The sequence below is a fragment of the Alosa pseudoharengus genome, unplaced genomic scaffold, assembly GCF_046254945.1.
Source record: "Alosa pseudoharengus isolate Yale_2024_CS ecotype anadromous, Long Island Sound unplaced genomic scaffold, YU_APseudo_1.1 YU_APseudo_1.1_scf_13, whole genome shotgun sequence".
NCBI lineage: Eukaryota > Metazoa > Chordata > Actinopteri > Clupeiformes > Clupeidae > Alosa > Alosa pseudoharengus.
The window spans coordinates 11,808,203-11,820,884 of record NW_027468598.1 but is presented as its reverse complement, the minus strand read 5'-3'; the positions used below and the strand labels follow the sequence as shown (position 1 = coordinate 11,820,884).

The window sequence follows — 12,682 nt, the reverse complement described above, 5'->3', positions numbered from 1 at the left end:
AGGTGCATAGTGATGGAGAAGCAGTCGATAGCAGTAGCCTACTACCATCCTACTATCATCCTCATTTTTCTGTAGCCATATTGATGTTTGCATTTTAAATATTCGATTGAACTGCAAGATAGGCGTGATTCACTGATATGTTAAGTGATTGTAAATTTTACATGATGGTCACCCTTCACTTACTGTTTGAATTCTAATGGACATTATGTCAGTTTTCAGGCCACGCTCTCCCAATGCTGCAAATAAATCGGTCATTCATGGGCTTTCAAATACAGTTTTCATCACAGTAGAGTCAAAAGGAAACTTCTGGATTTTTCAACCTGGGCCCTATTTCTAGGTCCACGTTTTTAGTACAAAAGACAAAAATGATATTTTGAACCTGAAAAATTCACAAAAAGAGTCCAGGTTAAATACTTTTGAAGTGATATGAGTAAATGAGAGTTAGCTGTATTACTATTATTTTTCTCTCTGTAACTTTGCTCACACGGTTCCCTTCTCTCTATTTGGCTACAGCTTCAGCCATGTCTCACTCCGCTGTCCAGGGAAGCATCGGGAGCCACTCTGCCATGGGGTTCCGCTCCCACAAAGTAGGTCAAAAGTGTCCCCACAAACAGGCATATACTGTACAGACGTGTACACATACACACATACACACACTTACACACTTACACACACACACAACCACACCACACTTATAATATTGCACAGCATTGATTATTATTACTCTCATATCTGGATCACTAGTGCACTTTGAATGAAGAAACCGTTGGGCAATGAGAGAACAGGAAACTGTAGAAGAATGCCAGTTGTGACGTTGGTATCTCCATTCACAGATTTACCTCTACGAGTTTGAGAATTTCCAAGGCCGCAGGATGGAGCTGACTAACGAGAACCGTAACCTGTGTGAGAAAGGCTTCGACAGAATCGGCTCCATCAGAGTGGAGTGTGGCCCGTAAGTCTTTACCAGTATCATCCCAGAGAACCGCAGTGAATATTCTATTTTATATAGGACATATTGGATCACTGACCAATGCCAGGATTTCCCCTGGTACCATTTATTACATCAGCTGCACTGAGAGGAATTGGCATTGTAGAGTTATCAAGAGCAATATACTATGTAAAAATTTACTTTTTTGTTTTAGTAAGTGACAAGTTAGATTTCTTTTTCATTGTATGGGGAAGAGGCTGTATTTTGATGGGGCCTTGTCTCTTGCAGTTGGGTGGGCTATGAGCAGCAGAACCTGACTGGTGAGATGTTCATGCTGGAGAAAGGAGAGTATCCCCGCTGGGACACCTGGTCCAACAGCTACAGGTGTGATCGCCTCATGTCCATTAGACCCGTCCGCATGGTGAGTACAGCACAATGGCCATCTATCTTGAAGGATGATCAAAATATCATCCGGTAATATTAAACATGAATAATCGCAAGAAAATATATTTTAGATTGACAGTATCTAAACATTATCCAAAAGGGTCGATTTCCTAGTCAGTAACACTGCTACTGATATTCTTCTCATTGCAGGACACTCAGGATCATAAGATCTGCCTGTTTGAGTGCATGAACTTTGAGGGACGCAAAATGGAGGTCTGTGATGAGGACATCCCCAGCCTGTGGTCTTACGGCTTCCAGGATAGAGTTGCCAGCATCCAGGTCCTCGGTGGAACGTAAGCCCTCCCCCCTTGTTTTATTATCATTGTCATAATCAGCATTGCATGACAAAAGACCCTTTTTAACCCAGTCAGCTGTTCTGATTGATCTCTGTGCAGGTGGGTTGGATACCAGTACCCTGGTTATCGTGGCTACCAGTACGTGTTTGAGTGTGGACCCTTCAAGCACTGGAATGAGTGGGGCGCACACCACCCCCAGATTCAGTCGATACGCAGAGTGAGGGACATGCAGACACACCGCCGTGGCTGTTTCGAGATGAACCCATAGGAGGGACAGTGGTTGCACGCAACTGGACAGAGGGACAAGGCCCTGTAGGAGGTGACCCCCTCCCCCCCTCAGGAAGACCTCCAGTCTTCTCAAGAGTTCCAATCATCTGGGAGCTGTGTTACTTTTTTTTTCCTAAAAGTGCCCTCTATCACTTTCACCAGTTCTATATTAAAGGGATTTTGGGAATCAGTCATAACACTGCCATAGCAGTATGGTGGTAGTAACTGACAAATACTGGAAGACTTAGAAAATACTGGTAATAGTGATGGAATGAAAATGAAAATGTTCTTTATTGCAACCCTATACTTATATTATTGGACACAGATTTGATATTTCCCACCATATTACAACTCTTTTAACCAAGAACAGTAGATCTTTAGTTTTGTTTATGACTTTGTTCATATTACAGCACCCCCTTTCTTTAAACTTTTATACACTTTTTTTCTCTTTTACATTTCTTAACTATATTCTAATTTGTTTGATTATATCAATTAAGTGAAAGGCTTTTCCATGCATTTATGTCATAAGGGTTTTGGCCCATTTTCGAGCCAATGTAAATCTTCTCAAAGCAGGCCTCACCGCCCTGACAGATCACTGTAGTGAGCACAATCACCCAAAAGAGGGCACTGTTCTGCCGCCCTGTTTTCAGATGTGGCCCAGATTTACCCCAAGGTCACATTTGCCACTTTAGAAACCCCTAAATGAGAAATTACCATGAGAAGTTTGCACTCATCGGATAGGCTCCACCAGGTTCGTGTAGAGCTCGCAAACTCGTAATGATCTCATATGTCTGCAGCTGGGGATATCTGTAAATTACACTTTCAGTGGAGGGGTCGCCGGATGGTGGAGTGCGTGTTTTCCGTGGACAGACTTTACACTCCCCTGTGACTGGCTGATCCTGCGGTCATGTTACACTGTATCTTTCTCAGGGATGCTGGCATCTGGAAAGCAACTTTCCTAAATGATAATAAAGATTTCAAACCTTAGAAATGAAAAGGTCACATACTGTTCCCTCTGTTTACAGTATATTTGTTGTCTACAAGTTGGATGTTTCAATTTCTGTAGATACCCCGCGAAAATATTTTTTTTTCTCCAAGGTCTTCATCAGTAGCCTATATGGTTTAAAATTATAGAAGTAATTTCCATTGGTTCTGCCATTATATCTGCAGTTATCCTATTAATGGTAACATTCAATTAACCTCACTATGGGAACATAATAGTTCTCAGTCTTAGAAAAAAGTTGCCAGAAATGTCAATTTTGGTCCATCCTCTACACAGTGGAACACCAACGCCTGCTTCCTTCCTTCCACCACAATACCGCTGCCAGTGCTGATCTCGACACCGCCAACAGCACTAGAGACGAGCAGATGCGCCAACGAGTAGCCGGAGGTTTAAAGGACGGGAGGATTTAAATTAAATAGGCCTACTGTGTGAAGCAACGGCTGATCCTTCGTGGGAGGGGGTAGACTCGGTATCCTTAGCAGCCTGAGAGGGGGAGGAGGTGCAGAGAATGAGCTATTCTTGTACCAGCAGAGAGGCTGTATGTAATAGCCAGGACGCGTCAAGCGCCAGTGTTTCGTTAAACGGTCATAGTTGGAGCGGGAGTGGAGGTATCGACAGCAACATTACCATCGCCAACAGTCCGTCGGAACCGGACTCCGAGTCGCAAGCGGCAATGAAAGTGAAGACAGGGTGCAACGCAACAGACGCGGGGGTCCCGGTTACAACAGAGGAGGAATTGGTTAAAAATAGTGTCATAACCCCGGAGGATGTATTGGGATTACAGAATATCACAACGAGTAAGTGACGCCTGCCTGTAAAATGTCATCATTGAAGGCGCGCGCTCAGCTTTGGTTAATTTCTAATAGTTTAACGACCTGCAAACCTGCAAACCAAAAGTGCTTTACCTCTGGTATGTCATGCCAGTGAAGTGTTAACACATCCTTGTGGCTATAGGCGAATTTATTTCTAATGTTTCGTGCCTTTTGTTGTCATAAGACAGCCATGAACATCAACACAACCCATGAGGAACTGAACAGTATTGATAGTGATGGAGATGGGGATTAGTGAAATAAACACTATACACTATAGCCTTATGCAGATGGTTGTCTGACCTTTTAACTATTCGTCTAGATCATAGTACATTGACATTCATATGTAATTACATGTTTTATATAACCTGGCAGTAGATTGAACATTTAGTGTGACCTTTTAAAGTTGGGAAATTAGTTTGTTCGCTGTGTGTGTGTGTGTGTGTGTGAGAGAGAGAGAGAGAAAGAGAGTGTGTGTCTGTCTGTCAAGTTGCCCAGACATGGTTGGGTAACAGGTAGGCTATTTTGTGCAACGTACAATGCATTAAGGCCTCTTTAAGTGAGGAACTTAACACACTGTCATTCCCATCGTCGGTTCATCTAACATTTGAGGAGATTCACAAGCATATTCAAAGATACTATAGCCTAATACCTAACTGTCAATTCATTAACTTATATGACATCTTCCTTTGCATATGTGTCTGTCTGATTATGGTCATAGAGCATATACAATACCCAATGCTCAATGTTTGCATTAGCTGCCTAATTCAACAATGGCTCTGCAAAAAAAAAAAAAATGTGATTGGGCTTCCAAGTGAAACCAAGGGCAAAGAGATTCCACTGACCATGTTTAATTGGCCATGCATAAAGAGTCTCGCTGAAGAAGAATGAACAGTGATATGGCTGTATGGCCATTTGAAATGGCTTAACCTGAATAATGGCATTAATTCAGCAGTTGCTCTCTCACGTATCTTATATAATTTGACATGGAATCAACCAGCAGTCATAACATCTCATGTATGTATTTTTCCCTGTTCCTTATTTTTATTGCTGGAACAGAACTCAAAGGAAGTAAAGTTAAGGAATGCCGTCATCTAAAAACACACACACACACACACACACACACACACACACACACAAAAACAATGCAACACCCCCCCTCCATATCCTGGCATTTGTGCTCAATTTCATTTGGTTTCACTCTTCCACACAGAGTAAAATGCCATATTAAAAAGCAACTTTATATACAATATGAAAGGCTGTACTAATTCCTTAGCCTTTTGGGGGAGAGTATGTCATGTAAAGAGTTCTGTTTGTAAGCTCACTGTGAAACTGACAGAAATGATTTTGCAGTGTTTTGATGGGCCATCGCAGCATGTCTCTGTGTGTGAGAGACCATAGCTATTGTATGTCAGAGGACTGCAGGACAGAATTTTGTGAAACCACAAAGCTCTCTCGCTTGTGTGACAACTTGGCATTCCTGACACCTGAAAGGCTGGGCTGAAGCCTACCTGTATACTGTGTGCAGATTGAAGAGGCATGGCAAGTAGACAGACAGAGACATGATTTGAGATTGGTAGATACAGTGATGTACTTGAAATATATTACATATGCGGCATACATGTTGTATAGCCACGACTATTCAGCTCTAAAAATTATGCATATGATGATTGAATTTGGAATATATATGTTATATGTATACAAACATTAGAAACATAACATCATACAGACCCATATCATTGTAAAATGACAGTAGTTTGAATTCCAGTACATTTTGAATATGTTCTGTGTCATTGCTCTCAATTTCACTCCCTCATGAAAATGAATACCTTCACTATTCAAAGGAATTAAATCATGCAAACACATTTAAAAATCTAATTAAGTTTAGACACAGGGAGCTAGGGGTCCGTTTGTGGGTAATATTTCTTCTCAACTATGTGTTAGTGATTACATAACTCCCACAGAACAGTTACTGGAGAGGAGAGATTTCAATTGTCCTGGACTAATGCTGATATTTATTAAATCGGATGATAGCTGATGTCTGTAGCCACATCCTGTCTCAGCTATAGAACTTTCAAAATGCTTAATTAATTTCAGGCAGTCAAGTCTTGGCCTCAAATGGCCTCTTGTAATGAGAACTGACCTGAGTTCCCCAAACACACACCACCACACACACATACACGCATGCATGCACACACACACCACCACACACATACACACATGCATGCACACACACACACCACCACACACATACACACATGCATGCACACACACACACACACACACACACACACACACACACCTCCACTTCAAGGGCAGTAGCACTCTGGGTGTGTGTTGAAGGGCAGCACCTGGAGCAAATTACCAATTTTCTCTGTTACGGAACCGAACACAGATATTTGATGATGTTGTGTAGAATCATTTGTTCTAGCAAATAATGTGAAAGGACCTCATCTTTTCCCCAAAATAAGCCTAGTTACATGTTAATAAAAAATGCCTTTAACCATTCACCAATAATCTGATAAATGTATACATCGGAGGTGCAAAGATATTTGCACGTAAACAGTGCATAGGACTGTGCATTCATGCCAGTACATTCATGCTGGTTTCCTCATTTACTCCACAGAGACTTTTGTCAACGTTTAACACTCAACCGCTATTAGACCTCAGGGAGATGACGTTTTTAATTCACAGTGCAGTGATCATCATCTCATCTGAACTCTAGTGAGGCCCGACCACTAGGACCAGAGCCAGAGCTCACCATGCACATCCTGTATGACTTAGTCATGAAAGACGTTAAACGTTTAAACCATTTGTTTCATACATGGTATTAAGAGATCACGCTGCAATGGCTGCTAATTTGAAAAGAGAAGGCGGCTCTGCTCACTGGCCTGGTTGATAGCATATCCCAAGGAAATGCCTCTTGGACCATTGGACACTGTGTAAAATGAAAGAATACTGTTAGTCCCGCCCTACTTCAGGATTCAGAGTGTTTAGCAAGGTTACTCAGCTGAATTCATTTAAATATTCCTATGGTATCCTTGTTAGTGAGGATGCCATATTTGGCTGACATCATTCACTTCTACTACTTTTACATTGTAGACACTATCTATAGCGTTTTTTGTAAACATTATTAGTGCAATAGAACAGTGGTACATTTGTATTAATTTTATTTTCATTATCCTTCTGTATACACATCACTAGTGCCTCAAATAGTGTGAATCTAAACCCACTTGAATGACCCTTTGCCTTTCCCTGGGTGATGCTGCCCAGAGAAGCCAGTGGAGTGGTGAATTGTTTTGCTACAGGCCGCCTGTCAGGGAGATAACACTCGTGCTCGGGCAGCCCACTGAAATGCCAGTCGTCGGGCCCGGGGGAAGGAGGTCTTTGTCTTGGCTCCGCCTGCCATGCCCCGAAAACATCCAACTTGTTTCACTCGATTCGCCCTTTCTCTGTTTCTTTACTGGACTGGGCTGCTGTGCCTTTGGTTGAATGACTGAGTGAGAATAAATGGCTGTAAACTCATCTTCCTTCCACCCCCAGCCAGTAGGCCTACGGTTGATTTTTTCCCATTAATGTTTTCCTTTATACAAGTGACATTTTCCCTTTGAAGATACTATCGGTTATTTAAACATCTGGGAGTTTTAAGATTGAATCTGATGGTGTCAAATTGTCTAAAATCTAGTCCTCTCTAAGCTCACTCTGTCAGACCCCACAAGTACTCCAGATTGGAAACTATTCCTCTACTAATAAGATATGAGGATGAATTCACTCGCCACATGTTTCAGAAAAGGTGGCCTGCGTCATTGTGAGCATGTGAGAACTGAAATATTGTGTGTGCCAATTCTCTGAAGCAAAAGGAAGTCTCTTCAAGGTGGGGTTGTTTCATAACCCAAATAGCTCGGCTGAGCAACAAGCTGCTTGACTTTAACAGAAGCTTGGCCAAATCAAGTATCTACTGCTTAGCTATGAAGCCACAGATGCATTGCTCTATATAGTGACACCAGTGTAGCACACTTTTACATGAAGGCCCTGCTGTTTAGTGTCATTTTATCAGTCGCACACCCTTGTCCGATGGAAGACATAGTGTGACCTTTCTCATGACAGGAGCAGTACAACAGAGGCCACAGACCACAGCGCTAGCGGTGGATTTAGTTAGGTCTCGGTCTGCTGCAGACGCACGCTGCCTCTAACCACCAGCTGACTCATCGGAGCGCTTTTTGTCGAGGTTTGTGAAAAGAGAAGCAGAGGTCTGAAACGGCATCTCCTCCCTGACAGACGGGAAATGCATTCTTCTTCTCTTGCCTCCTCCGGCAAAGCTGTCTTTTATGCACAGCAACATCATGAGACTCAGTGATTTCAGTAGATGCAATCAGCCATCAGAGAGTTTGTATTTGCAACAAAACAACTAAACATCAACTCTCCCCGCCGCATATGCCCATGAACATTGCCATACTTGTAGCTACTTACAAGGTATCTAATGTGTACTGTATATACAGTGTGTGTGTGTGTGTTTGAGGTTTATGGTGGTTGCCTGTTCACTGAGCTATCTCTATGTCTAAAGAAAGCCTATGGCTGACGCTCTAACTCCTGACTAATCACCTGGATTATAGTCTATAAATGGCTTCTGCTCTTGATTAAGGCCACTCTCAGTTCATTTTGTCACCAGATGGATCCCCTGTGTCGATGGCAGGGTTAAATTGTTCTGCTGTGTCTTCACAACCAGACGTCTAGAGAACAGAAATGTCTTTCAGCGTGTTTTGCTTCATTAAGTTGATTCAATTGAATAATGATTACTTTGCTCTTAGTATTTCTTTTAGTTTAACATAACATCCTCTCTGTATTATTCAAGATGTCAAAAATGGAGCTGTGTTATTAGGCTATTTTATTTGTTTACCTCAATAGGGCAGGTGGTGAGGGAAAGCAGGCAGATATTCCGTCTTGACATCAGAAAGCACGTTGCTAGGTGACAGTATTAGAGGAAGTGAAGTGTGGCAGCACTCAGGTTATGAATATGAGCCAGATCAACGATAACACTCAGAGCTGTCAACTACCTCTAATATGCAGGCCCACTTCAACCAGTACACAATAGGGCAAGTGGCTGGTGTTAGGGTGAGATACAAAAACATCTGTATGGACACTCAGAGACATGATACTTTAAGCTTTTTGCAGTAAGGTTTCACAGGAATAATCCATGGAAATGGCCTTTGATATTTAAAATGTCGCCACCATATAAAAAGCAAACTAGGATCTGGTTGTTTAGATCTCTACTTTGAGCTCATTACCTCTGATGAATCATCTCTTGCTCATAGAGGCAGAAATTATATTAAAAAAAGAAGATATTTGCCGGTTTGAAAGAGGAAGACTATTTCAGTGTTATTGTTCATGGGAATAGCCTGTTCCCATTAGTTGTTGAGCAGATAGAATTGGTGGTTTTGAGACACCACCTAGTAGAAACCATTTCAGATTCCATTTGTCCACCTTTTGAATTTGTGTCCATAATGTCTGTTATTCCCCCACTCCATCCACACAATGGAGACTGTTATCATCAGCTGCTGCAGCTGTAGCCAATAGCCTATTTGATCATATTTTCTGGCGTGATTCATGTGAGGGGTTGAGGAGAATCTAGATTTCTTGTGTGATGTTAAAGCCTGGTGCTCATAGGTCCTCTTGCCAGAAACAGCTCCACTCCTCAGCCACTCCAGCACCACAGGGTTTCTCCAAATCAGCCCAAGGAGAATGTCATCATTAGCCAGGGCTTGGGCTCGCCAATGGTTGGCTGATTACGGAGAATCAAGGGACTGTCACTGTAAGAGCATTAAGTTATGTAACTTCAAATGTCAGGCTTTAAAATGTATTGACATGCCCTCATCCTGAATAAACAGATGGGTTATCTTTTATCACAGTGGACAATAAGGATCACCACTATTCACCACTGTTTTCTTTTTATTATGATCTTTACCTTTTAACTATTCTTTGACTATATTGCCCTTCTATGCTTTTATTTGTTATTATTGTTTGGTTTTGTTTATGTAAAGCACATTGAATGACCTCTGTGTATGAAATGCGCTATATAAATAAACTTGACTTGACTTGACTATTGCAGTAATAAAGCTTTTACTTAGGAAGCTGAAATTTGCTGCTGGTACTTTCTTGATTTTAGTTCACTCTCATGTTAGACATCTTTTGTATTTTGTTTTATATCTGTTTCATTCATTATCTTTTATATCATGAAACACATTCTTATTTAGGCATATGTGTTACCACATCAGAGTTGGGATGCCAAGCCAGTTAGTTATTATGCTCACTGTGAAAAGGTAGCTGAGACTCATTGACAGACTCACTGCATGATGATATCACTATGGTGACAGGAGATGCCATGAGAGCCAAGCGCCCCAAGCATGAGAATGATGTTTAGCGCTGAAGTGGGACTTCAAGTGTCAGGGCCGATCATGACCAAGGCATGGGTAGTGTCAGTTAAACAAGCACCCTTGGACCTTAGAGGATCTTGGCTGACCAATAAGCAGTGGTGTGGAAATGCATATCTATATTTACCACCAGTTTTTTTAAGTGAACCCTGCAGCCTTTTCTTGTATTTGTCACTGTGTGTTTGTTTGTTACTAAGGAGCCTCTAGTGAATTACAGTTGCTGTTGCACTCTCACTTTAACTTATTGATTCTCCATAAATATTCCGGAAATTATTTGTAGGTCATTTTAGAGTAAACTGTAAAAATGCTGATTACTTTATACTGTGGTGTGCGGAATGCTTTGACAGTGTTTCAAGCTCAATACAAGAACAATTGTTTGTTGGTGTTTAAGCAGGAGAGCTACTTACATTCATAAATCTCTTCATTGGCATTCTAGCAAGCATGTGATGGCTTGTCTTCTTGCTGTCTCACTCCTCCATACTTACCTTCCTGCCCCTGAAAATACACACACATTATGTTGGCTGTGTGTGTGTGTGTGTGTGTGTGTGTGTGTGTGTGTGTGTGTGTGTGTGTGTGTGTGTGTGTGTGTATGAGAGAGACAGAGAGAGAGAGAGAGATTACTGTACATGCATAGTGTTATCTAATGGCCATTTTGTTGTCCTCTAAAGCTTTTGAGAGCTGACTGCCAAAAGACATCTGCTGTGAGGAAGTGAGGTAACGAGTTTCCAAAAAAAAGAGAAAGTTACCCATAAACAAAACAATAGCCTACTTAAAAGATATAAGAATGTAGTCAAAAAAGGAGATTACTACAACAAGAATGTGAACAATTTAAGTATGTCATTTCTAGGTAAAGGGGGTTTGAAAGCACATCAGGGATTGGCAATGAACTTAATAGAATGGCCATTAAGAATGTGACTTCTATAACCACAGTTCTAAAAATGAAAATGTTTCTGATTTTAATATCAATAAGAACAGCTTGAAACTCAGAAAATGCCTGAGCCCCAATGCCTTCAAGAAACACCACAGTCTTGCCCTTCAACAAAAAAAGAGCAATTTCATTAATTCATCACACAAGAGAGCCATCTGAAAGCCCACAGACGTTAGCAGATATGTGTCCTGTGAATAGCCTTCTCCACATGGCAGGAATAGGCAGCAGGAAGGCTAAAAATACAGAGTGATTGGCTAGAGCCAGTTGAGCCCATCTGTTCGTTAACCTGAAGGAAGAGAGGGGCTTTTTTGTGGGCAGGTTTTTTGTAATCTCAGCAGATCCAGCTTTTAACACAGCAAAATCAGCTTTTGTTCGACAGCACTGAGGGCCCACAATGGGCTGATCATCATCGTCGTCGTCGTCATCATCAGGGTCTGCAGGTAGATCTCCATCAGTATGATATGAGCAGATAGCACAGTGAGAGAGGGACATGTCAAAACCCTGGAGTTTCTTCAAATCCCCTTAGCATCTCCCAATCTGTACCATGTGACGATGAAACAATGTAAGCCTCTTAGGGGTAATCCAACCACACGGAGGAGAGGGGAAGAGAGTGGTGCGGGCAGCCAGCGTTTCACACGCTGCCCGACTGCCCGCCACTGATAGGACAGCCAGGGACAGGAAGCCAGCTGTCCACCCCGGGGGAAGAGGGCCTCTCTCACCACTGACCACTCCCCTTCACTACAACTGCGTGCCAAAATGTTCACTATGCCCTGTCCAGCCATTTCCCTCAGTTAGGAAAACCATGCTTTGGTGACATTTATTTACCATGGCTTGTGAGGAAAGAAGTGTTAATTTTATGGGAAGTGTTATTCACTATTTATTTGAGAAACAGACCTTTGCATCCAAAGACATGTTGTAACTGTGACCTTTCCTATTATAGTCAGAAGGTGCTATATTTGGGGGGGGGGGGATCTAGATATTCAAATAAAATTAAATTGGTAATTTCCTATAATGAGGTAAAATTGAAATAGGCATGGCATCCTGAACATTGTCACTCCATAGCCTAGCGGTACATGCAATTATTTTGCTATATCATAATATATATATATATATACTGTATATATTCCTGTCTGCACGTAACTGGTTGTGGTTGTAAATATGTGGGGAATTTTGCTGAGCAAAAACATGATTCTGCATGTTCTGCTCAGTATTTTCTCAACCTCTAAAATATGTTCCTCAAAGCATGAAAGACTTTGCCAGCCTGAGAACTGTGTTAAAATTTGAGGTCCCTTGCGGTTACTCTCATATGTTCTATGAGCTTTATGTGCTGAAACAAAACAGTTTCATTTAATATCTTGTCCTCATAACTGAACAGAGCCATCCATTGTCTCTAGGGTTGGTCCAGGAGGAGGCCAACACTATCTGATTTGACATGGAAGGAACTGCATCAATAACTCAGTGCTGTTGCATTTTTTTTGTTGCTGTTTCAGATTATCTATGTGGACCAGAAAATAATGTACACAGCATTGACTTCACACGATTCAAGATCCGAGACATGGAGACCGGCATGGTTCTCTTT

The 12,682-nt window shown here is 41.7% G+C and overlaps 2 protein-coding genes across 2 annotated transcripts in view; both read left to right on the top strand.

Moving 5' to 3' along the window:
* The first annotated feature begins 521 nt into the window (after nucleotides 1-521).
* Nucleotides 522-1,936, top strand: crybb1l3 (crystallin, beta B1, like 3). Its single transcript, XM_076281670.1, has 5 exons — nucleotides 522-587; nucleotides 834-952; nucleotides 1,217-1,349; nucleotides 1,523-1,665; nucleotides 1,768-1,936. The coding sequence occupies exons 1-5, from the start codon at nucleotides 522-524 to the stop codon at nucleotides 1,934-1,936; spliced, it is 630 nt and encodes a 209-aa protein (XP_076137785.1).
* Nucleotides 1,937-3,271: 1,335 nt separating this feature from the next.
* Nucleotides 3,272-12,682, top strand: part of unc119a1 (unc-119 lipid binding chaperone a1) — a 13,999-nt gene continuing 4,588 nt past the window's right edge. Inside the window, exons 1-2 of the mRNA XM_076282159.1 lie at nucleotides 3,272-3,735; nucleotides 12,594-12,682. The exon at nucleotides 12,594-12,682 is cut by the window's right edge and continues 25 nt beyond it. Of these exons, the coding sequence (XP_076138274.1) occupies nucleotides 3,447-3,735; nucleotides 12,594-12,682 (378 nt within the window). The 5' untranslated portion in view covers nucleotides 3,272-3,446. The remainder of the gene's footprint in view (nucleotides 3,736-12,593) is intronic.

Coding starts and splice junctions, on each gene's coding strand:
- crybb1l3 (XM_076281670.1), top strand. CDS start 522: ATGTCTCACTCCGCTGTCCAGGGAAGCATCGGGAGCCACTCTGCCATG. Junction 1,350..1,522: donor CCATTAGACCCGTCCGCATG/GTGAGTACAGCA, acceptor TTCTCATTGCAG/GACACTCAGGATCATAAGAT. Junction 1,666..1,767: donor ATCCAGGTCCTCGGTGGAAC/GTAAGCCCTCCC, acceptor ATCTCTGTGCAG/GTGGGTTGGATACCAGTACC.